At 41.5% G+C, this 25,751-nt stretch overlaps 1 protein-coding gene across 3 annotated transcripts in view; it reads left to right on the forward strand.

Moving 5' to 3' along the window:
* stard13b (StAR-related lipid transfer (START) domain containing 13b) overlaps nucleotides 1-25,751 on the forward strand; it is a 90,573-nt gene that overhangs the window by 19,795 nt on the left and 45,027 nt on the right. For all 3 annotated transcript variants that reach the window (XM_039781242.1, XM_039781261.1, XM_039781253.1), the window contains 3 exons: nucleotides 8,982-9,125; nucleotides 10,249-10,395; nucleotides 16,133-16,169. In XM_039781242.1, coding sequence (XP_039637176.1) covers nucleotides 8,982-9,125; nucleotides 10,249-10,395; nucleotides 16,133-16,169 — 328 coding nt within the window. The remainder of the gene's footprint in view (nucleotides 1-8,981; nucleotides 9,126-10,248; nucleotides 10,396-16,132; nucleotides 16,170-25,751) is intronic.

The following is a 25,751-nucleotide window of genomic DNA, read 5'->3' on the forward strand; positions in this document are numbered from 1 at the left end:
ACATTTTGTTGTCCCCAGAAGATAACATTAATGAATTTAGCTAACGGATTGACTCATACCAGCTCAGTTGCCATGGTGTGAGGACTTCACACAATTGCCGGGGCCGGATCGAGGGGAAAGGCACGAAGAGATGAATTAAGGGTAGTGTCTCACTTGAGCGTCAAGCCCTCTGTGGAATGTGTCTCATTCTAAGTAGAAGTGCCCACATACCTAAACAGCACCTAGTGGGGATGTCACTGAAAAGAGACAGCGTGAATGTGTTCCAGATTTGGCTTGAGCATGTGCCAAAATAGGGCATCTGTTTCTTCCATTTGTGTTTGTCTGACTCCAGGGGTCAATTAGGAGTCCAGCTCGCAAGATCTTCAGCTTCTTTCATTTTCTTTTCTCATACAAAATCCATTAATTTGGCTTAGAATATTAGGGTTGGTGCTTTCCATCATAACAACTTGAATCCAGATCTTTAAGTCAATACATAATATCCATAGACTCACTTTCAAACAGTTCAGTTAGGTCAGTCCCTGTCTTGTTATTTGTTGGAGGAATGTATACCCACTGAGGTGCAGACGGGAGGATTTGTTCGCAACTCACATGTGATTTTTTTTATTTTTTATTGAAAATTCTTCTCATTCCTTTGAATGTGGTGCTTATTAACTAATTGTCCAAACATTTTGGCTACATTGATCTCCGGATGATAAAAAGAAACTACAGCCATGAATAGGTTATATGTTCCTGGTCACAGGTCGATTTGTAAGTTATTAGTGTTCTAACCATATACCAACCATACCACCATAATTTTGTCACACCTTAAAATATAAAACGAAGTCTTCAAATCACACAAATGTCAACACTGCTGACAACTTTAAGTCTCTTATTCTATAAATAGCAACAGGACTATCTTGTCTGTAATCTGTGAGGACACTGATTCTCCCTGGAGAATATCTTGGAAAGATGGAAAAAGAAACTGAAGTGTGTTGGAGGGTTTTCTGGGAATCAATGACTACGTTTACATGCAGCCAATAACCCGTTCAAAACCGGAATATTAGCAATAACCCGGTCGCGCACGGCCATGTAAACACCGGCAAAAACCCGAATATGCTCATATTCCGGTTTTTAAAAACCCGAATATGGGTTACCTGGGTTACCCCTTTTCTAACCCGAAAGTTTGGTCATGTAAACGCGTATTGGCATATCCCCATCAAAAGGAACATTGATTTGTGTTCTGCGCATGTTCTATTCGCAAGGAATCTTGGTCTTTTGAGTAGAGGAACTTCTTGTATGCGCCAGAAAACATAGTTATAATAATAATTATATACTATAATAATATAGTTATTTATATATATATATATATGTCAATGCAGAAAACCTGCGCGCAGTATACCGGAAGTAAACAAGAAGTAGAGGTAAACATGGCGAGACGCAGCACAGCACCACACTTTTGGAGCCAGGAGGAAACCAATTTCTTTATTAGTGTGGTGAAAACCATGAATATAATGTCTTTTGTTGACGGCAGAAAGTACCGAGATAGTGAGATTTATAAGAAGGTGACCGAAAAGTAGTTATTAGCGTCTTAAGGTTGTCCGTAGGGCTACGTCCAGACGCTAACCATGCGTCGCCGTTTACGTCGGGATATTGCCAATTGATTACAAATTCCATGTAGGAGTAACTCTCTCTGCTCACGCATGTAAACGGGTTATTCCGAATGTTTCAGTAACCCGAATAGTGACCTTAACCCGACCATAACCCGAAAATTGACAGCTTGTAAACGTAGTCAGTGTTCATTTCTTTGAACTAGTATCCTATTATTAGGCTTCCATGGAGAGGAAAGTTTGAGCAAAGGTTAATCTACATTATTCTTGTCGCACTTATTATTACAGCGGTATCTGTAGACTGCAAGTGGAGTGGATGTTCACAGTTCGTCATAGATCAGTCTTAAGTACAAAAGTATGGTTTTTCTATTTGTTGAGCTGCAAGCGGCAAAAAAAACACTCGACAGCAATGTATCTTTCCAAAGATCATGACCTGATAATCCAAAGACCTGGTTTTGTGCAGTTTCACGTTGGAACTATTAGATGTTCGGGTGAGCTAGCAGTATCGGTTAGCATCTCCACAAGCTAGCAATGACGGGCCACGAGCCTCTCGTCCATGAGTACGATTCCTTCTCCGTGGTGATATGGTTGGCGGTTGTAGTTCGTAAGAAAGAAAATAGTTCCTACAGGTCATCGTTTCTGAAATAGACATTGCTGTTGAGTTTTTGCCAAGCAGAGTGCCATCTAGTTCCATTATTTCGGAGGGAAGGCAGTTATCTCTACAGCCAAGATCTCCAACCCTGGGTAACTCACACTAAAACAATCTAAATCTAAAATATGTATTGTTAATTTTGGGGTGAACTGTCCCTTTAAGCAGACACAGCAGGATTGAGCTGTCTAAACATATTGAGCCCACGACAAACCTTTGATATTCCCTGGTCAGCACCACGCTTGCAGGGCTGACGTAGCAGAGAAGGGAAGCTTTATTTTTTCCTCTCGGTGACCCCAGGGGACCCCTCAGGCCTCACAGGTCAGCAGGGGATTGGCCAGATTTAGGTCATTCCTAAGGGAATGAGTGGAAAAAGGCCCTTTCTCCCATTGCTGGGTCAGTCAGCTGACACTGGGTGGTCAGCAGGGTAAATGGACCGTCTTGTGTCTGGTCCCTTAATTCCTCACAATTTAGGGAGAATGCAACATAGAATGTCAAGTGTCAGGTTTGTCAGTGCCTTAGTTTGTAACGTGTCAGATGTACTACTTGATGGAGAATGATTTGCAGCTCGTGGGAAGCTTGTCACAGCTGTAGAAAGGCATACTATTACTGACATATGCCAAATGATAACATATTTACAGAGACGTATGAAACCAAACTCTCAATTTCTTGAACTGAATAGTATTTTTTTGACTGTTGCAGGAAGTAAACCGTCTATGGATTGTACAGTGATTACAAAACCTCTCAAAATATGCCACATGCTGGCCTGTCCTGATTTGGACTCCACTTTCTCTTTTCTATTTTTAGTCATCCCACAGTGAATCAATTCAAATACTAAAACAAGTGTCAAGTTTCAAAAGTATATCAAAGCCCTTCTGACAGGAACCACACCCCCCTGTCTAAGACACAGTGGGGGTTTCCCATGACTAAATTCACTGACCAGTCCCATCAATGAAATGATTGTGCATTTAAATACTTGATGTTATAAATGGAATAATGGCTTGATTTAGAAATGACCAGCAGTATCCAGGGCTCAGTCACAGTATTTAGTTTAATTCCAGAGAAGGAATTTGTGTAGGCCATTTTTAAATTAGGGTGGAGTCAATGAACATCAAAGGACCATTGACTGTAGAAACCATAGACTGTACATTAATGGACAGAGCATGTGTGACGTCACCCATTGGTTTGTGGAGATCTGCTATGAGTCGTCGAGTTTGCCATTATGGGCGCAGCAATCCTGTTTGGGGATGCGGCGATTTTCGACGAGAGGGAGGAGTGAGGGAGGAGCCCATACACTCTACGTTACACACTTTCACTGGCAATCACATCATAGCCACGCCCTAAAACACCCCCTGCTTTATCGCCGATTTTAAAATCGAGATCATAATTTAAAAAATTAACATTTTGTGTTGCAGAAGACTTAAAACTAGCGACTGAGACCATAACCTCATTATGAAAATGTTTACTGAGGTAATAAATCAAGTGAGAAGTGGGTCACTTTCTCATAGACTTCTACAGAAACCGACCTCCTTTTGCAACCGCACATGTCTCCCCCTGCTGGAATTCAGATAGAATGCAGCTTTAAGGAGTCTCCCCCTGCTGGAATTCAGATAGAATGCAGCTTTAAGGAGTCTCCCCCTGCTGGAATTCAGATAGAATGCAGCTTTAAGGAGTCTCCCCCTGCTGGAATTCAAATAGAATGCAGGTTTAAGGCACTTAGGCATTTGCAGCACTTCGCCGAACCGGATGCGTTGTCCATTAATATTATACAGTCTATGGTAGAAACACATATACTATCTGTTGAAGCCTGGAGTTGGGTTTATCACAAAAAAAGCTCAATTTGAACAATGTAATGAAGCCAGAGTAGAATGCAGTGGAATGATCAAGCACTATGACTCTCTTGAGAGAACTGGGGGGTTTCCCCAATTACATTTTTAAATATTTAGATAATTTACTTTACTGGATGGTTATTGTTGAGGATCAGAAATAATGTAGATTTTGTCTTCTGATGCACTATAACTACTGGCTGGTGTAAAAAAAAGACAATATAGTAAAACATAAAATAACATGTCTTCATAGCAGAAGTTACTGTTGGCTATTAGTGTGCATTAATAAACACTTGAAAAATATCCTTATAGCTGCATACAACTACATTATGGTGTGTTATAAATAGGGGTGGGACAAAATATAGATACAGCAATATAACGTCCTTCGTGCAATACGATAATCGATACTCTGGCGCCAAAAATCTATATTTGAATGAATAAAATAAGGCACTCTTATTAGATTTCCCTGCTCTCCACGTTGCTACTTCATGGCTCCTCGAGGTGGCGCTCAACACATGAATGAGGGAAACTTGAACATAAGTTAAAGTGCTCATATTATGCTGTTTGGCTTTTTCCCCTTTCCTTTATTTTGTTATATACAGTTAGGTCTGGAAATATTTGGACAGTGACACAGTTTTCATAATGTTGGCCCTGTGTGCTAACAGAATGGATTTGAAGTGAAATCATTGAGATGGAATTGTAGTGCAGACTTTCAGCTTTATTTTGAGGGTATTTACATCAAAATTGGAGGACGGGTTTAGGAATTACACACATTTTCATACATAGTCCCCTTATTTCAAGGGACCTAAAGTAATTGGACAATTGAGTCAAAAGCTGTTTCATGAGCAGGTTTGGGCTATGGCCCTCATTATTTCAACATCAATTAGGCAGATGAAAGGTCTGGAGTTAATTTCAGGTGTGATATTTTCATTTAGAAGCTGTTGCTGCGAATCCACAACATGCGGTCAAAGGAGCTCTCAATGTAAGTAAAGCAGGCCATCTTTAGGCTGAAACATTAGGAGTGGCCAAATCAACAGTTTGGTACATTCTGAGAAAAAAGGAACGCACCGCTGAGCTCAGAAATACAAAAAGGCCCGGACGTCCACAGAAGACAGCAGTGGTTGATGATCGCAGGATCCTTTTCATGGTAAAGAAGAACCCCTTCACAACATCTAGTGAAGTAGGCGTATCATTATCCAAGTCTGCCATAAAGAGAAGACTTCACGAGAGCAAATACAGAGGGTTCAACACAAGGTGCAAACCATTCATAAGCCTGAAGAATAGAAAAGCCAGATTAGAGTTTGCCAGAAGACATCTAAAAAAGCCAGCACAGTTCTGGAACAGCATTCTTTGGACTGATGAAACTAAGATCAACCTGTACCAGAATGATGGGAAGAGAAAAGTATGGACAAGGCTTGGGACGGCTCTTGATTCAAATCACACCACATCATCTATAAAACATGGTGGAAGCAGTTAAATGGCATGGGTATGCACGGCTTCCAGTGGCACTGGGTCACTAGTGTTTATTGATGATATGACAGAAGATGGAAGCAGCCGCATGAATTCTGAAATCTATAGGAACATTATGTGTGTTCATATTCAGCCAAATTCAACAAAGTTGATTGGACGGCACTTCACAGCACAGATGGACAATGACCCAAAACATACTGCAAAAGCAACCCAGGCGTTTTTCAAGGCAAAGTAGTGAAATATTCTACAATGGTCAATTACCTGATCTCAATCCGATCGAGCATGCATTCCACTTGCTTAATACATAACTTAAGGCAGAAAGACCTGCAAACAAACAACAGCTGAAGACAGCTGCAGTCAAGGCCTGGCAAAGCATCACAAAGGAGGAAACCCAAAGTTTGGTGATGTCTATGGGTTCCAGACTTCAGGCATCGCCTGCAAAGGATTCTCAATAAAGTATTAAGAATGGACATTTTATTTATGATTATATTAATTTGTCCAATTACTTAAGGTCCCTTGAAATAAGGGGACTATGTATGAAAATGTGTGTCATTCCTAAACCCTTCCTCCACTTTTGATGTAAATACCCTCAAAATAAAGCTGAAAGTCTGCACTACAATTCCATCTCAATAATTTCACTTCAAATCCATTGTGTTAGCGCACAGGGCTGAAATTATGAAAATTGTGTCACTGTCCAAATATTTTCAGACCTAACTGTATCTTTTTTGTGCATGTTATAGGTTTACAAAGTGAAAAAGCCCAAAGTCCACCCTAAAGGGACTTACCATCGCCAACAGAAAACACTGTTCACAAACTGCTCCAAACAGCTCTGTTGTAGTCCAGCCTTTACTTCAGAGACAAACGGGGTCACTTTGGAACACACGTTATAATGCTCGCCTAGCTGCTAGCATGGCACGCCCTCATACTCTGCTTCTGACTGGCTAGTAGTCCTTACCTAGGTACTGTCAGGGCACACCCTCATACTCTGCTTCTGACTGGCTAGTAGTCCTTACCTAGGTACTGTCAGGACACGCCCTCATACTCTGCTTCTGACTGGCTAGTAGTCCTTACCTAGGTAATGTCAGGGCACGCCCTCATACTCTACTGTGCATGTGCGACTCCCAACAAAGATGGAACAGAAGTGAGATGCCTCACTCTGTAGCTAAAACAGAGAGCTCAACACTCAGGGGGAAAAGAGGAGCTGCAGCAATGTGCAGTACAACAGCAATATGGTGTTTTTTGAAAATTAAACCATGTAAACCTATTCTGGCACAACCTCTAAATACAATTATGAACCTGGAAATTAGCATAATATTATAACTTATATATAAAGAGGATGAGGTTTTCAACGGGATGGCACACCGCAGTCTGAGGAAAGTAATAGATGCCCCAGCCACGTTTAAGTCCAAAGTCTGGACCCAGAGTTGCTCTATAGTTCTGTAATTTTAATTTACAGATTGAGAAACTTGTGCTGCAGAATCGTGCTGTTTAGACTTGCAGTAAATAAAGAAAGAAAACCTGCACTTAACCTTTTCACGGGCATTTTGTGTTCATAGTTAGACCGATGTTGTGATGTATCATTATAGGATTGTCTAGCAATAAATTCATTATCGCAGAATTACTGTATGGTGATATTATCGGTATCGTGTATATCGTATCGTGAGGTACCCTCTGGTTCACACCCCTAGTTACAAACCATTTATTAAATGTTTATATACTGCTTATGAATGCTAAATTGGGGAACTTAAAGTTACAATTTCGAACTTTATTTTCTCTGACCGCACCTATGGCGATAAGCGGTAACTGCAAGTGTGTTTTTGGATCTCGTGTTCTCTTGATTTTGAAGTTTCATCGTCTTAAGTCATCAGTCTTTTCTTTGTTTGTTCAGCCGTAGTAACCCTTTACTCGCAGATGGTTATTACTTTAAGTGTTACCGTTCTTTAATTTCTTGGATGAACTGAGAATGAATCTTCCTCGATCCAAAAAGTCAAACTATGGGCCAAATAGGCCTCCTCCTATTGGCCAAATTTCTCAGTTGCCCCTCATTACTGGTATACAATCCTAACAGACTTCCTGCAACAACTATATTTTAGGAGGGGCTTCCTTGGAAATACATTATATACTACTGTTTTAAAAACTTTGGAATTATCCACAAGAGAAATTCTCTAGAAAATCCACCCCTCAATGTTTTGGGGATTTCAGTCTGGTATTTTTGAAAGTGGTTCACAGTGATGCTATCGAAGAGTATGAAGCATGTGAGCCTGTCCAGGACTCAGCAGAACAACAATCATAATTTATACTTGGGTGACCGAGGTGTATCCTGCTGATTTATGAGGCTGGACCTCCAGATCCTCAGACACCGCTCCTGTCTGTGGAAGGATGGTCTATTTATATCCACGGTGTGTCTGGGGAGTAGTGAAAGCCAGTGCAGGGAATTCCATCATGCTCTGAATGGCACACATGTCTGGAGCCCTCCGCCTTTGCTCTTTCACCCCGAGACACAGCAGAGGAGATCACATTTCCATGTGTGGCTGCAGCGAAGTCCACTGATACAGCGTCTGCAATTTACAAGATACTTTTTTGGGTTTGCCTGTAACTCTTTTTGTGTTTAGGGCAGTGTGGTAAATTGACAGATGCTCACACCTTACCTGAAAGTGTTAACTAAGTCTGGCAAGGATGACAGGCAATTACTGGACTAACTAATGAACCGGATTTTACCCCGGATTTCAATTATTTTTACTGCAGGTTTGAAAGTCAGATTAAGAAAATGAATTTCTGATTTTGATGAAGTTTAGCTGAAGCGTATAATTAAGATACCAAGCCGTTTTGATGAAGTGTCAGCAGCTGAACTTGACATTAACACATTACATTAAACGTTAACATCAAAGTCCTGTGAGTGTTTGTAGCCTACGTGAAAAGGTGTGCAGGCATTATGTATGTAGTTTATGTGACTAAACAATTTATTTTTCTTGAATTATGGATGTGAATTTTCCCTGATGGAAAAATGCTGAGATTTTGAGGAGAAATCAGAAAATTGTATTCAAACAGCACCTGAAAATTGGTTTAAAAGTAAAGTGAGACATGACATGAAAAAATTCCAGATAATTTTGTGTGTGTGTGTGTGTGTGTGTGTGTGTGTGTGTGTGTGTGTGGGTGTGTGGTGTGTGTGGGTGTGTGTGTGTGTGTGTGTGTGTGTGGGTGGGTGGGTGGGGGTCTCAAAATGTGGTTAACATAAAATACTCAAAGTTCAATTTGTGATAATAAAAAACTGATTAAACAAGACTAAGTAAGTGTGCTCAAATACACAAATTATGTAAACTGAAAACTGGGATAAAACTTGACCCCAAAAGTGTATCAACATGCTGCTACTGGCTCAATCTTTGACTCACTACTCTAATAGCAGCCAAAGCTTGTCTTCTCTTAAACCAGTGCTTCTCTGATTACCCACAGGCGTCCCCACAGGTCAAGTCTCCCTGGTCGGAGTCAATGAGCCATCTGATGAGGAAACTGGACCAGCTTAATCTAGACATAGAGGAGGCTCTGAGTGCAAACTCCTCCCCCTCCGACACACCCTGCACCACCCGCAAGAAACAGGTGAGTGTGTGTTCACGCACCCTGACATCATGACTTCCCTTACTGTTTTGTCCCTTATGCTTTGACATAAACACAGGAATGAACTGTGTTAAAAGGCAGCATGTGGTATGTGCCCGGTCACGGTTGGTACTGTACACATTCCTGTGAATCGCATGCTGCATACTTGGTCATGCTTGTAAACTTTACGCTAAATCAATTTACTTTGCTGTGTGGAGAGAAAATCCCGATGGATTATACGGACCTGTGAGCAACAGGTGTTCATCGGAATTTGACGTCCTGCTGAGTTTTAGAAAGTGTTTCACGTTAAGGTTTGGATTCAAACAAGCTGTCTCAAATCGAGCCATAAACCCAGTAGCCTTTGTGAAAGTTGATTCAGTGTGTTGATCTCTTGTGGGTCCTAACTGTGTCTGTGACTTGTGAGATATGGTGTAAATATATAGTCTGTCTGCAACACTATGGGCTTTGTCAAGGCCATCTTATAGTGTCCTTCTGACTTGAGTCTGTTTTACGATGTAGGTCTGCAGCTCTCAGATGTGATACTGTAGTGTACAGTGCTTTAGCCGGGTCAGAATGGTGCGGCAGGAACAGACAGCTATTGTGCTTTTGAGATTGCGACTGGGACCAAGCAACTGTTCCTAAAAAAGGGCTCTTCTCATGGTGACATGTTTCATGAAATATCCCACTAGAGTTAGCATTTGGGAACAAAAGTGCTCTTTCGGGGTCCATATGTACGTACCGCACAGAGGAGCTTTTGTATTGAAGGGAGTTTGTATGATTTGGTCCATTAGGAATGGTTGAGAGAGGCTCACATGCCTCCCAGGCATCTGCATAACCATCCCAGGCATTCACTATTACTTGCTTTAACTAATGACCGACGACTGGGCAAGACGAGACATCTTTACTGGGATATTTGACAAGGTCATAATCTCTGTTCCTCTAAAAAGAAGATCCGCACATACAGGCTCCTTTGTGAGTCTCAGTAGAGCTGAATTGAGAGAGGAGATTTCACTTCCCCAGCAGTTGACCTCAGCATCTTGTTTTCTTTTCCCCTGGCCACCGTTGAGTCTGTTGGGCCAGACAGAGACGGACCCAGTGCTGATTGTTTGTTGTGATGTTGTTGCAGTGGGGTGCTGTTTCAAAGTCCACGTTAAACCCAGCCCTGAACGACCAAGTTCTCCAGAAACCAGACAGCGGGGAATGTCCGAGCCAGGACAGGTCTTCTGCTCCTCGCAGCGCCTCAATGGAAACACAAGCAACAACCAAAAAGACGGTAAGTTTCTCTGAGAATAGCAGCTTCCTGTAGGCGTCCCACAGTTTAAGTGAGTCAATGACAAATCAATCAGCCAGTGTGTCCAGTACATGCAAACTTGCGGTATTGTTGTCCAATTCTCATCTTTAAGGCTATGAGCTGCTAAATTACTTCGAGTCTAACTCCACAACTGGTTGCACGTGTTTTTCTTTTTTCAGCTCAAATCTGGCTTTAGCATTTTTGGGTGACTTCCATGACCTGTTTACTTCCTGCCCTTCACAAAGTATTTCTCCCAGCTAATTCAAAGTTCTTGTCTGTCCGTAGCTGGGAAATGTTCACTGTGTGTCCGTCCTAAATGAGCCCTTTGTGTTAATTAGCACATATCTAAAATGTTCATCCCTGGATTACGTTATCTGAAACTAATCAAATGAAATTCAGTTGGACCTTTTAGTCGTTGTTGAACTTTGCTGAACAGTCTTGTTTCAATAGATGCTGTATCAACATCCAGATCCAATCATGTTCTAGGTGTTTATACACCGGTTTCGTTTTGAGTTGAGTTTTTCAAAAACTGACATGGAAAAAACAAAATGACAGCATTTGTAGAAAAAAAAGTAAAAAGAATTATTTCCCCTCTTACAAAACACGCTTTCTTATCATTTTCCTTCATGAATAAAATCAGACTCGGTGAAACCTACATTTCACAATCGCACATTTGATCCGTTGGCCATGGTCACTGTGTTGACAGAGGAAGAAGAAGAAAAAAATCACCAATTGCTTAAGCGGATTGTTTTTTAAGATAAATCCATCACCAGTCAGCTGAAATTCAGACACTCCCCTCTGTATAGCTGCTCTTCTCTCTACATCTGTAAATATTTGAGGTTTACATTGAGAATAAGGGCAGCTTAGGCATTCCTCAACAAGCAGGACTCACTTCTGCTGGACAAAGTATATAAATGTCACTATTCAACGGCCCTAAAAGAAACCGACAACTGAGAGATTTGCAGAATGCCGGGCGGGTTTAAATTCAAAGGCTTTCAGCTTGTGCTTTGTGCTTTCTTGATGGCTCTGCTGCAGTGCCTGCTTATAAGAGAAAAACGTAGCCGTCCGGGCATATTCTCTTACACTTCATCATTTCATTTAGTGATACCCCTTTTTACCATGTTACCTTGTGATATTTTTAGCCTACATCCAATATATGTTGCAGACTGCTGAATGTTGGAATCCCACTGAGAGTTCTTGGGGTGAGATAGAGCTCAGCTTCAAAAGTTGAAGAGGATTATTTAGTCTGTGGGCACTGCTGGGTACACTTCAGATGAAATGAAGTGTAGTTATCAGATGGGCTGCCACCTGTCTTTTTTTATAGAACCCATAACTACCTCTAGAAAAAGACAGCAGCATGAGTTAAAATTTGGCTCGAGGACAGCTGGGAATGTTCACATGTTAGGGACAATGGTATTTTGGCTGCAGTGTAACCTTGAGTAGAATGAGATCACGTTGGTCAGTGGCGACATGTTTTAGGGCGTTTGATGATTATATGAGTGATGTATTTTTATCATAAATTAATAAAACAATGAATTTCACATATACTGCACTGCTAATTCTTGTAAGGTTTGAATTAAAACTTGGATTTTGTACAACAGCAACTCAGCAGGGCAAAGTGATGTCTGAGAAATTTACTGCATGGAAAACTGGGTGCTCTGGAGAGGTTTGACATTTTGGGAAACTTATTGATTTTCTGTCAGAACGCAAATAAAGATAATCCCCAAAATGCCATTCCTTTATTTTTGTGCACTGTTTTCAGTGTGGTCCATGAACAGAGGTTTCCATAAACAGGAGGAGATGACATTTCCGCAGTTTTGCATATGCAGGGAGATTTTTTTTTCTCCTCGGTCCCCTCTGAGTCTTACATAAGAGCTCTGGAGTCCGTACGGAACATCTGACAGCAGGGAGGGAGAATGCGATACAGATACAGATCACAGTCTCGGAGTCTACGAATCAACAGGCCGAATGTGTGAGCCAGTACATCCTGCTTTAACAAGCAGTTATGGCTTTAGTGAGAGATGTTTTATGGAAGTATCTGGTAAACGTTTTTGGCACATGCCCGACAACCTTTGCCCCCCCCCCCACTTGCCTCTGTATGATCTCTAAAAACTGGAATGCATCTCATATCTCCCTCAATCTGCTGCACATCATGCAGGCAGAGCTAATCTTAGCTGGAATGTCTTGGGTGTTGACTAAGATTTTGTCTTGTTGGAAGGATATATATACAGTGTGTGTGTGTGTGTGTATGTATGTGTATATATATATATATATATATATATATATATATATATATATATATGTATGTATGTGTGTATATATATATATATATATATGTGTATATATATATATATATATGTATATATATGTGTGTGTGTATATATATGTGTGTATATATATATATATATATAGTTTATTCTTTATATCTTTTCTTGCACGACTTTAGGAAGATGGTATGCAACCTTTTGTCAAAAGATTTCATAACAGCCATTGTCCTAAAATCAGGAATTTCCAAGTTTTTAACAATTAACCCTACTTAAGGTACTGACTATTCTGTCGTATACAATGAAAGGTATTTTTCTGAGCCTGATATCACAGCCAGTTTTTAATACTGCTAATAAAAAGTGTGTAAAGAAAAAAAAATTCTTTCATTTAAAGTTAGTTTGAAAAGTTGCTCCAAAAATACAGTTTTGTCTGTTTTACCAAATGTGTTAGTCATTCTTAAAACCATTCTTGTATGACTTATACACTGTATTTAGAGCTGAAATGATTTGTTGATAAATTGTCAGCTAGTAGAGAAAAAAAAAATCATTTGTCAAGCCAAAAATGCTCAACATTTACAGCTCTCAGCCTCTCAGTCATTGTAAATGAAATGTTTTTGAACCGTTAGGCAGACAAAACAAGCAATGTGAAAACAATCTTGGGCTCTGGAAAAATGTAATGACTATTTTCCCCTATTTTCTAACGTGTTATAGACAAAACAGTTGATGAGTTTAAAAAAGAATCAAGAGATGAATTTTTGCAGTCCTGATTGTATTTATGTTTGTAGTGGTTATCCTGACTTTGCTGGTCAGCACAAAATCTGGTTCAGGCCAGCTCTTTACTGTGATCTAGGTTAATGTTGGATAGAGACATATTTGGGTTGAGGGTTCCTACTTTTAATTGGTGTTGACAGAGACGGTCATTGGGACTGACCGGTCCTGTAATTGCCCTGTTGACACCCAGGCAGGGTGTCATTTGTGCTGGGACAGCAGCTGTCATTCAGCGACACAGACCTGTCTCTCCATGTAACCATCCTTGTTGGTGAAAGCAAAGGCTTGGTTTCCCTCTGACAACAGCCCTGCAAGGGACTGGTGCTGCTCCTGCGTGGAGAGAGGATGTCACTATTCCTGAGCTGCAACCTCTGACATGTGTCCACCATCTGACTCTGGTTGGACTGAACCACGGCGATGTGTTTGAAGTGGGTCAGCGCTCAAGGTATGCCAGGATGAAATACTTTCTCTTGGCTGTTAAAAAAGAAAGAGTGATGTGTTCAAGTCTTTGAAGCCTTGTCAAATCGGCACATCTCCACCGGGGCCCAGCATCTGGTTTTTGGAGTGCTAATTTTCACAAGTTTATTTCTGAAACTGGGTCTAAAGCTGGTCCTCGGAGACTAACTTATCAGGTCCGTTTGCATTTCCCTCTCTTCAAAGACACATGCATGTAGATTTTGAAAGCACAGAGATGATGGCGCTCCATGTTTCTGTACATTAAACCCAGCCTTTGAACTGTGTTACAGAAGTGTTTAGATGTGTGGTGAAATTCTGCCAGACTGTGCCAAATCTCACAGTCAATAATGAGGGATACTTCAGTTGCTGCACCTCATAGTTTTCAGAGGCCCAACTCCCCTCTTCCATATTTAAACTGAGGTAAAAATATACATCTGTAAGGGTATGAGTCATACGTTTATGACCTGTTTTCCCATTTTCCTTGTTTCTCTGTAAGAGTCAGAGAGTTGGGATTTTGTGCACGGAGACAACCGATTGGTTGAGCCTGCTAACCCTGGAGCCACATGGAAACCCCTGGTGGTTTAAAGTAACCTGCCAGACATTTCTTGGCTGTGACTCTCTCTATGCTTTAAATCTTCCTCTACCTCCTGAATAAATCAAAAATGGATTCCCGGGTGCCCGCTGTACATTTGCCGTGTGGCCTAAAAGTGTCAAAGACCACGTAATAAAGACAGAACCACCTGTCCTGTTTAATCCAACCAATCAGGTCTCTTTGTGGTCACAGCAAAGTGGCAGCCATATAGGTCACTCTTTCAGCCAAGTGCCTCTTTACACGGCAAGCATTTCTGCTGCCATGACAACACTGGGGGGGGCCGTGGCCTTCATGAAACATGCAGTACACGACCAACTTATTGTGTTGGGTCCAACTGGCCAATAAAACCTTTGGAGATATGTTGATGGAAGTTTGAATCAGCACCGTGTGGGCTGATGGCCAATTGACTGTCATGACGGAGGGTCAACAGTATAGCAAACAGGCAGGCTGGGAGTTTTTGCAGCGTTTTGTCTCTGCCGGGGGAGAAACGTGGTAACAGGGGAAGCAAACCCGAGCGTAAATCAGACCAGTGGGGTACAGAGGGTAAAAAGGAGGAGAGAGTTCTGCGAGAGAGGGGAAAGCAATCCTGACTGGTCCATATCCGGAAGGCGCTTTCAGTGCGCTCGCCTCTGGCAGTCATTTTATTAGTTGTTATGCTAAATTAACCATTAAAACCAAGGACCTCTATCACCCAGTGTGTTAAGTGAGAATCCTATTTTGCTTTCATTTTGCAGTAACAGGTTTTATCCATTTCCCTACCACTTTTCAAATACAAACAATGTAACATTCCAGAAAAACAGTACGTGGCTAAAAAGATGTCCTTTATACGTAGCTTAAAGTTTAAAACTCCTAGTGTTTCTTTTCTTTTCTTTTTATTTCCTAACCCTTTCACCACTGTATTCCCAACAGATAATTGAGGACAGCAGACTGATGTGCAGCACAGCAGCCTTTGAGTTAACAAGTGCTAAATCATGGCACCATTTCTGCTGTGAATTCTCCTATAATTTCCTCCAGCAATGATGTTATGTTTTTGGTTTGGTTTATCTGTTGGTTAGTTTGTCTGTCTGTCAGCAGGATTACAAAAAAATGACTATCCTGGTTTTCATGAAACTTGCTGGAAAGGTGTAGCATGGGCCATGGAAGAACCCATTTTAGATACACAAATACATTTTTTTCACTTTGGTTAACATTGCAAGATAGGGCATTAGCGCTGCATTCATGTGGTGTCTGAAAAATCAGAAAAATAACTTCCCGACTGGGACCATCCACACTGCATTAACGCTGTGAGATAGGGCATGCCTTGGCGGAGTTCTGCACTCTCAGAGTGCCCTTGTAGTTGACTTTGTCACTACGGCAGTGATTGCACTATTGAAGAATGCAGGGAGACATCCTCTATCCATGAATTCAGGGAACTGGGTGTGTGCCTCTAATGGTTTTCACAGCCAAATAATATGCCATGTTTTTCTTCGCTTTTAGAGTGGAGCTACATTCAAGTAGCCAAAGCCAAAATCTCAATTTTGTTGGTTGTTACATTTCTCTTCTATCCACCACCTCATGATGTGTGGCCTCCTCTCAAAATGAATGATTATCTTTACTGTGCTAGAGTTACTGATCGTTTGTTATTTCTTTTGTCTTGTAGATGTTCAATAAGATGACTGACGCAGCAGCAGCAGCAGGTAAGATATTATTTATGTTTGTTGTGTGGTTTTTCCAGCAGCTTCTTGCTTCTTGCAGCGTGTTTACGTTGCTTCCTCAGAATAGTGGAGACTCTAATCTGAGTGTCTTTCTGTCCATCATGAGCCTGTGATGCACTGACAATCTGTCCGGAACATTTCTCTTCCTCTCTGCTCAGTGCATGCTGGGATATCACCCAGTGACCCTGGTAGGTAGAGAAAATGGATGAGTAAATGTGGTACAATAGTGACCAAATGGTTATCAGAATACTCAATAAATACTTACTTTTAGACCACACATTGCCTTCATATTTATACTTTCTTACATAGAATGTAATGGTACAACACATTTACATTCACTGGAATTGAAAAGGAATGTCTAGTCAATGCAGATCTAGCTGGAAGAGCACAGAATCCCCCTGTATGTCACATCTTTCTTGTTCACTGGGCAATGGAATTGAAATGTAACAAGAAAAGCAACCTTATTGCTGAAATGTACAATTAAACTTGCCTTGTGGAATTTTCTTGCTTACATGCTGAGTCTAAGAATGATTTGTGTTCTTGACTGACTTTTTTCGTCTGAATTAGTTTTTAAGCTCGATCTTTCAGGGAATCTGTTCGGTGTGTCGGCCTACAGTCAGTCCTGCTGCGCTGCTGTCTGGCACGTCATGAAAAGCTCCCTGCAGTAGTTCCTGCGCTGGCTTGTGTCGCGGCTTGCGCGGTGGCATTGCTCAGGGCTCAGACAATGTTACTAAGACTGGCAGCCACAGGTGTCTGCGAGCTCCCTCCCAGCCGGTGTCTCGAGAATGTCTCTTATTTAAAATGCCTTCTATATATTGGTCGCTTGGCGGGATGCAGTTAAAATTAGGCAGCGTGCCAGATCATTGTTTCTGTTTTGCTGAGGGGAAATATTTGGCCTGTGTGATGTGGCCCTTGGGGGGCAGCTGCGGATTTGGGTAGATGCCATTTCAGGCTCAGGTTGCACTCTCACATGACCTCTGTTGTGCAGGATGGTAACGCACAAGTGGACATTATGGTCTGGAAAAATTCCATGTCACTTTTATGCAGCAGTGAACTAATGTGTGGTCTGCTGGTGTGTATGAGATATGCGCTGTGACCGATCGCCGGTCCTTCTTAACTGTAGTTCTTGGAAACCTGAGTGTGAGACCACCATGAAGAACATCAACAAGTTTGTCAACACGGCAATGAGATTCACTTCAAATACATTTATCATTCTATTTTTCTCCCATGTGATTTTCATAGCAAGCTGCGTACATTCTTTCTCTTTTATGGTTTATCTTGGCTGTAATAAACCAGACCAGAGACAGTGTCACTTTTAACGTTATTTAGTTATCAAGGTAATGAAATCAACATATGGTTTCAGCTGGAATCTAATAATAAAATAACTTGGAGAATGATGAATGTTGTAAAAAGGACAAAGCTGGCAGAGTGTCAGACACATTAGGTGTGATATTCCCTGTTTGTATTTTACAGCTGGGCTGAGGAGACCTCTTTTTATGACACGGATACGAGGTGGCCAGATGGTTCTCAGTATCGTCCATAACAACATTGTCCACCTCATTAAAATGACATTGTCCAGGAGAGGAAAGTACATTCTTTGGGTCCAGATCCAAAATAGCAAAGCAGCAGTGAGAAAAGCGTTGGTATTCTGTGCTATAAATGTGCAGTGTCTTTTTATTGCTCTCATATGCACATGGTCTACACATTCGGTGTGTTTGCAAGTACACACACACACACACACACACACACACACAGGTTTGTGGCACAATCTTTGTGGGGACCCGTCATTGACATAATGCATTCCCTAGCCCCTTACCCTAACCTTAACCATCACAACTAAATGCCTAACCTTAACCCTTACTCTAACCATAACCATAACCTAATTCTATCCCTAATCCTAAAACCAAGTCTTAACCCTCAAACAGCCCTTTAAAGTTGTGGGGTCCAGCATTTTGGCCCCACAAAGCTGTCGGGACCCCACAAGTATACTGGACTTACAAACATTTAAGGAGCCTTTAGGAGCCAATAGTGAGTTTCTTAAACTCTCATTGGTTTACATCTCACTCATCTCTGCAGTGTTTTTAACAGCCTTGAATTCTGCTGAACAATGGCCTGCCTGTTTGTCTCCTAGTCAGCACTGATAAAAAGCATTGCACCATTTAGGATGGGGAAAGTAAGCAGAGGTTTTTAAAAAGGGATTTCAAAACTCTATTTATTTTAAATCATGCAAGGCATTAATGGGAAGAAAAAAAAACTCAACTTTTTAGTCCACTTGACTTGCTGGTTTGTTTTTCCTGAGGCGGAAAACAAAACCCAGAGCTCCATCCCGAAACCGCATATGGATATGCTCAGAGAAGATTTGGTCTATGGAGGTGGAAAAAAAAAAAAGCTTAATGCTACTTCTCAAATGTTTATTTTCTGAAGGCATTGCTCAACATTTATAGAGCATTTTTCAAGTCTTGAGTACATGATGAGCATGAAGTGCCTTATTCCCTCTCACACAGCGTAATTTGTGTGGAAATCTATTCCCTACAGCCTCTTTAATTTGAGGGTGGAAATTAATGGCTTCCTCTGGTGAGAGGAGGCAGCTATGTTCATCCTCAAAAACCCTGCTGCCTTAACTGACATTAATCACAGAATTAATGAATCTGCAGTGACACTGCATCGCCAAGGGCTCCACATCCAGCCAGGTTTCTGTCAGAGATACGCTACAGATAAGGAGAATGAAGCTGCATTTATCTGTCTGGCCTGAGACATGTCTTTAGTGGGCAGATATAAGATTTTGTAATGGATATGGTTATGATTTTGTGCACAGCTAATGTATATTTTAACATAAAAATAAAGATTGCAGTGGAGAGCTTAGGCAAATAGAAAGATTGACAGGGTCCAAGGAGAAGCAGTTACGCAGAACTCATTGACTTTTAAATCGCATAAATAAATAGTCATGTGCTTTGTTAGGATAAACATCACCTTCCTAAACACCAGTCGGAGGGAAAATGAGGCTTAAACAGCACTCTGTGGCCCAGAACTGTCAGGCCGAAGTTTCCCACTCTGAGCTTTTAAACAGACAGACTGTGGGCATTTACACAGATCTTCTCTCTGAATAAATATGCTAATCCACTTTCAATGTGGAAATCTCCTGCTACTGGTTATAAGAAATACAAAGAGGAAACTGTGAATCCCTTGGAGACTTCCTTCTATTTGTAAGGAAAGTAATGTAAAGCCCTGTCTCCCTCACACATTGGTGTGAAGGACTCCCAGAAATAAAAAGCTGTTGAAAAGAGGGAAGAGGGATGTTTTGAGTGTTTAAATCTGGCCATTTCTACTTCATTTGCCATGTTAAATGTCACATGGTGATGGATTCCCAAATGAATGCCTTGCTGCTTTTACTGATTCTGATTTTAGAGTTTTCTAATCAAGGTGCAAACTGTTCATCGCACTGAGAGTAGTGTGTTTGGCATGTGCGCTGGACTGTGAAAGTGAGATGAAGTAAACGTGAGTAAATGTGTAGGGTGTAGGGGGTTCGAATCCGACCTGCTGCCCTTTGCTGCGTGTCATCCCCCATCTCTCTCCCACCTTTCCTGTCTATCCACTGCCAACACAAAAAGCCCCAAAAATCTTAAAAGAAAAAAGAAAAGAATGTGTAAAGCCAGAGAAATGTCTAAATCGAGTAGCCCTTGGCAACGAATGTAACAAACACTTTGTTTCAGGCATTTCTGATGAGCAGTAATAGCTGTGGTGTTTTGGCACAGCATGTACTGTGCTAAATGTACTGTATTACAGGTCAATTGAATGGTGTGACATACTTTTTCTTGAGTCATCTGTAGATTAAGTTAGAGAGTTTGTAGTTGCTGTATTTCTTTATAGTGTAGGTTTATCCACAGTGTGTATCCCTGTTCAGTTGTGCTGCCTTCAGTAGCTCAAAGCATGTCACCTATTTAGGATTTGTGCTGGAAGTCACTGATTGAAATCAGATGTTTTGATCAGAATGTGAACAATTTATTTATTTATGTGAAACGTCATCAAATTTTTTTCATTTGCCAGCCTTGTAGTTGTGACTAGGGATAGACCGATTATCGGCACTGGCCGATTATTGGGTTAACAAACAAAAAAAACATCTAACACTATCTGACTATCTGTTACCATGTGTTATGTTGAATGTTTCTAATTTATTAAATAATTGCTTAAAGCATTTAAACACAGATTTGTATCGGAGTATGTAACATTCCAAAATCTTTTTTTACTTAATGATTTTCATTTTCACTGTAAATGCGTATGGGTTCCAAAAATCAGTTATCGGTTTCATTAACTACTAATATTCGGTAAAAAAAAGGGGAAGTTCTCTGCGCTTCTGCAGACCACAACAATCCGGTGCAACCAAGGCAGGACACAACAGCATAAATTAGCAAAAAATTGCCGGTGCAACACAGATGTCTTCTTACTTTTTATTTCTTAAGGTGCATAACAGTGACTAACGTTTCGATGTAAAGTTACATCTGGGTGGTGATATCATTAATAAACTCCTATGCAGGGAAGCTTTTTGGATACATACACTTGGCACTTTAGAACCTCTAGGTTTAAATGAAGAATTTAATCTGACTTGCTTTCTCTAATGTCGAAGTATGTTACAGTATAGTATCTAAGATAAATATACTTTTAGTCCCCATTGCACTGTGAACATTTTTACATCTTTGTATGTTTGTATTCACTTTTGACTTGGTTGTGGGCACTTGCCCTTTAATGACTGAGTGTAACACCTTGGTTGAGATGGGTGTAGCTTTAGATTGTCACCGCCTCTCCTGTGCACAATCACACCTGTTGATGATTCTTATTAAGGGCTTCATTGCCCATTCTCTCCAAGGACTCTGATGAAGATGTAACTTTACATCGAAACGTTAGTCACTGTTATGCACCTTAAGAAATAAAACCATCAAGTAAGAAGACATCTGTGTTGCACCGGCAATTTTTTGCTAATTTATACTAATATTTGGTATTGGCCCTGGAAAAACCCGTATCGGTCGATCCCTACATCAGTTTCAGTGTAAAAAAACTCTTCCTCTGTGGGACCTCAGCGAGCATACACTGCCTTATAAATCACCAGTGCAGCTACAGATAAAGCTCCAGTGGGTATTGTATAATGTCTATAGCTGCTAATGCATGACAGCAGGGTTGTCTTATCTGTTTTTGACTCCTGCATGTTCCCCCGCCGTTCCCAGAGCCCTGGCCTTTCAGTCTCACCCAGGGTCACTGCCTGCTGGTGGAGGCTGACTGTGACCCCGGGCAGCTGCACTGTCTCTCTTTGTCTCTCTCTGGAGGCCTGTGTTGCACACCATAATATACACATCACAAAGGCTTCATGGCTGCGAATGAGGAACTATGAAATAGCCTGGCACATACGTAGTTGTAATCACAACATGTACAACATGATAAGGGGGCTGGTGGGCAGAAAATTGAAATCATATGTGACTTTGGATGTTTTACGCTGTAAACAGAATTATTAACTCTGTTGGTATTTAATGGTCTCTATTGGATTCTGACCTCAGCGCTGTTTTTTTATTATGAAGTCTTTTTTTGTTGTGACAGAAAAAGGTCCAAACTGAGCTAAGTGTCACATAGTTCCCAAGGGGAGGCCATGGGGTTTTAAAGGAATAGATCATTTTAGAAGAATTGTACTATTTTTCAAAAACCTATGATTGTTGACGTGCTGCTTGGAGTCTGCGTTCCAGTTCATCCCAAAGATGTTGGATATGATTGAGGTTAAGCTCTGTGCAGACCAGTCAAGGTCTTCACACCAAACTGGGAAAAACATTTCTTTATGGATTTAGATTTTTTGGCAGGACCGTAGGATCAGTCGAACCTCAAACCTCTCTGATCTCTGCTGTCTGCTGACTTGGGTCCAAGCTCTGTGTGTGTGTGTGTGTGTGTGTGTGTGTGTGTGTGTGTGTGTGTGTGTGTGTGTGTGTGTGTGTGTGTGTGTGTGTGTGTGTGTGTGTGTGTGTGTGTGTGTGTGTGTGTGTGTGTGTGTGTGTGTGTGTGTGTGTATGCGTGTGTGTGTGTGTGTGTGTGTGTGTGTGTGTGTGTGTGTGTGCGTGAGCACACAGGAGCTCAGCCCCGACACACAGCAGTAGAGAGGCTGCAGCGTGATGAGAAATACTACAGTCTTTAGCCCCGCCCTACTACAGATGAATATTACATATCTATATTCAAATTATAGACACCGCCACTGACTATCCCTCTAACAAGGGCCTCACTGTTACCACAGAGGTGGAAACACACTATTGTCTAAAATATCAGTGACTGCTGTAACATCCAGATTTCTCTTAATTTGAAGGGTACTTATGGTCACGGACATTAGCGTACATTGTAATCATCTTTTGGATTGACTTTATCTGTTATATATCTGTTATATAATGTTTAGCACAATATATTCTTGCTCCAAAAGGTAAAATTTGTGACAAACCAACTGTCACTCTTTGGAAGTTTAAAGTTACGTTTCCATAGTTTTGAGTGGAGCTGCTACAGACATCCAGCAATTAAAAAAGCCATTGCTCATTTCACCGTGATGCAGTGTAACTTTCGACTGCATGCAATACATACAGACGACATTAACAGGTCTGTTAAATTCTGGGTAAACACGGGAAAAAATGTCAAATTTGAAAAGAACCAATGTATCCCTTGAAGGCCAACAATGTGGATTAGCTTGAGTGTACCGAGAGAAGAGACCTTTGTCTTCTTTGTGAAGGGAATGCATCAAGAGCCATGATGTAGGATTCATCACAACACATGTTTTTTTTAAACGTGCTTGAAAAGGAGACATGTTAATGAATCTGTCTTACCTCTCTGTCACCCCAAAGGATATGTGTGGTGCATTAGGGGTGGCTTCAGGATTGAGAAGAAAAGGCAACGTAGCACATTTTTTCCAACCCGATGTTTGAATATGGCCAAGCATTCTCATCTGCTCTTTGACTATTTAAAGACAGACCTGGACACTGTGAAACCCCTTTGATTTAAAGCCTACATATAGCTGCAGGAAAATCCATTTTCATCAGATTGTACCGTTATTTTTGCTCCCCGTCTGTCCGATGCCTAACCAGTGCAAGATCAGTGACATCATGCGCTAAATTTAAAAGCAAGTCGTCATTTGTAGATCCAGCTCAGACTATAAAGGGTGCTGCTGGCATGACGAGTGCATGAAAAATTCCACACATGGAAAGATGGAAAATGACTTGTGGTTTCCTGAGTGCAGAGGCCAGCTCGGCTGTTTGACAGGGAAAGAGAGGGAAAAAAAGAAGCCTGGTAGTATTTCTAGACTTTTCTTTGTATATACAGTAATTTGTCAAGGTTGTGAAAACATTAGAGAAACTATTTGGTTAACCTGCTCTGAAATCTTAAACGTTTTTATTGCAATTTCAGCATTTTCATTGCAATTATCGTAGCCATCATACATAAAATAGCACATAATTTCATTAAATACCGTCTTCAAGGCCCTTTTACTGAATGAGATTATCATGTTTAACCATTCCCATCATGTTTGGACATAATTTATTGCCAATTATAAATCATCTGGTTTGATCACATGTGTTCATGGAGCTGTTTGAACAGAAACTGTATTATCTGACAGTTTTATGTTAGAGGGTGAGAGGAAACAGGTTTATTGTTCTGATTCCCAATTATATGCACACTGGTAATTAGAAAAGAAGCAATAAATCCTTTGGGGGACAACTTCCTTGAAAACGACCAAGGTGAGAGCGTTTTCTGTGTGTGTTAGTGTGTGTGTGTTGATGTGTGTGTGTGTGTGTTGGTGTGTGTTGTGTGTGTGTGTGTGTGTGTGTGTGTGTGCGCGTGCGTGTGCCTTGAGGAATTTAGGCCTGGGTTTTGTAAACTAAGTGGAAGGAGACGTGGGCCGCCGTGTCAGGATGCAGGGCAGTCGCAGGAGAACAGGCACTGTGTGTGTGTGTGTGTGTGTGTGTGTGTGTGTGTGTGTGTGTGTGTGTTTTTTTTTTTTTTGTGTGTGTGTGTGTGTGTGTGTGTGTGTGTGTGTGTGTGTGTGTGTGTGTGTGTGTGTGTGTGTGTGTGTGTGTGTGTGTGTGTGTGTGAAGCAACACAAAAGCTAACAGGTTGGTCCAGCACTCAGCTGCCAACTGAGAATAAAGGCAGAAACAAGAATTAGGAAGTAATGAGCCAGGACAGTCCACACCACTTCAGGACCCTGCACATGGATGTAGTGATTACACAGTCAACAGGCTCAAGTGCTGTTATTTCCCTTTGTGTGTGTGCGTGTGTGTGTGCACATGGGCCTTTCCTATGAATGCTCATAACTCTGCTGGAAATAAATCCCAACAATAACTCCTTTCTCATCCAAAGCTTTATCAAATCTGGTGCTCCACTTTGTAGTTCCTCAGTGCTCCTACATGCACACACACACACACACAAACACACACACGGTTTCCAAGCCAAGAACATTTCCGCAGGGTCGGTTTAGATACAGTAACCAAATTTCCCACATAAACCACAGAGATTCCAGATGTTGCATGGAGGCAAACAGTCTGTTCCTCCGCTGGGCCTGCAGCCCTCAGCTCCCCATCCTCAGGATGGCCAAGCGCGTGGCACGGCTCACACCAAACACTGTGTTAATCCTCACTGCAGCAGGGCCGCGGGTAACCATGCTACTGGAGATTTACATAGCTGTGCACTTCCACCTGTACCCAGATAACAAAAAGCACAGCGCGGTGTTAAAAGAGGCTCTGTCCCGGGGCAGTGTAGCACTGCAGCCTTCACGTGGTTTCAGGCCTGATTAAACAATTTGGCTCAGTAATCAAAGAGCAATAGCAGGCCGAGACAGAGCAGACTTCCTGTATCCTCTCTGCTCTGTGGCTCAGCGGCTTTAAAAGTTAAGGGCCCAGCAGGACCTGTTTGTTTCTCGGTTTGAAAACAATACCTGCACTGTACTGTACTTCCAGCTTATCATGGCTGATGAGTTAAGCAGAATAGTTGGGCGGTCCACACGTGCATTTCTTTTTCGTTTTTGGGCATTTCTGCCTTTATTGGATAGGAAAGCTGAGATATGAACAAAGGTGTCAAAAGTATTCACATTCATTACTCAGGTAGAAGTATAGATGCTAGGGTTTAAAAGTATCAACTCGAGCTTTTTACTCAAGTAAAAGTAAAAGTAATGTATTATCAATATGCTTTTTCATATTAGACGTTGAGTTTTGGAAACAATTAGCTTGTGGTACTTGGGTGGGCAGAGCTTGCGGCGCATTCGAAAGGAGTTGTTTCTGCATCCAACCATTTCAAAAAAATTCTTCCAGGTACGGCCAGGGCTGTAGAAGGGTTGGCTGGTCCTCCTGGCTACCAGCCTCCTCGCTGGTGCTTGGTCGGGACATCTTGCTCGAGTCCTCTTGAGTCTCTGCCACGGACATCTTGGTACCAGGCTACATACGGCTGCTATTTCCTTGCTGGAGTGTGACGTGATTTGTGTCGTGCAGGTGCGATGGATCGCGTACAAACCAATAGGGTGTTGGAATGGTATATGTTTATACTTCTCATCCAACCACAATCACA

The sequence above is a fragment of the Perca fluviatilis genome, chromosome 2 (genome assembly GCF_010015445.1).
Source record: "Perca fluviatilis chromosome 2, GENO_Pfluv_1.0, whole genome shotgun sequence".
Classification (NCBI taxonomy): Eukaryota; Metazoa; Chordata; class Actinopteri; order Perciformes; family Percidae; genus Perca; species Perca fluviatilis.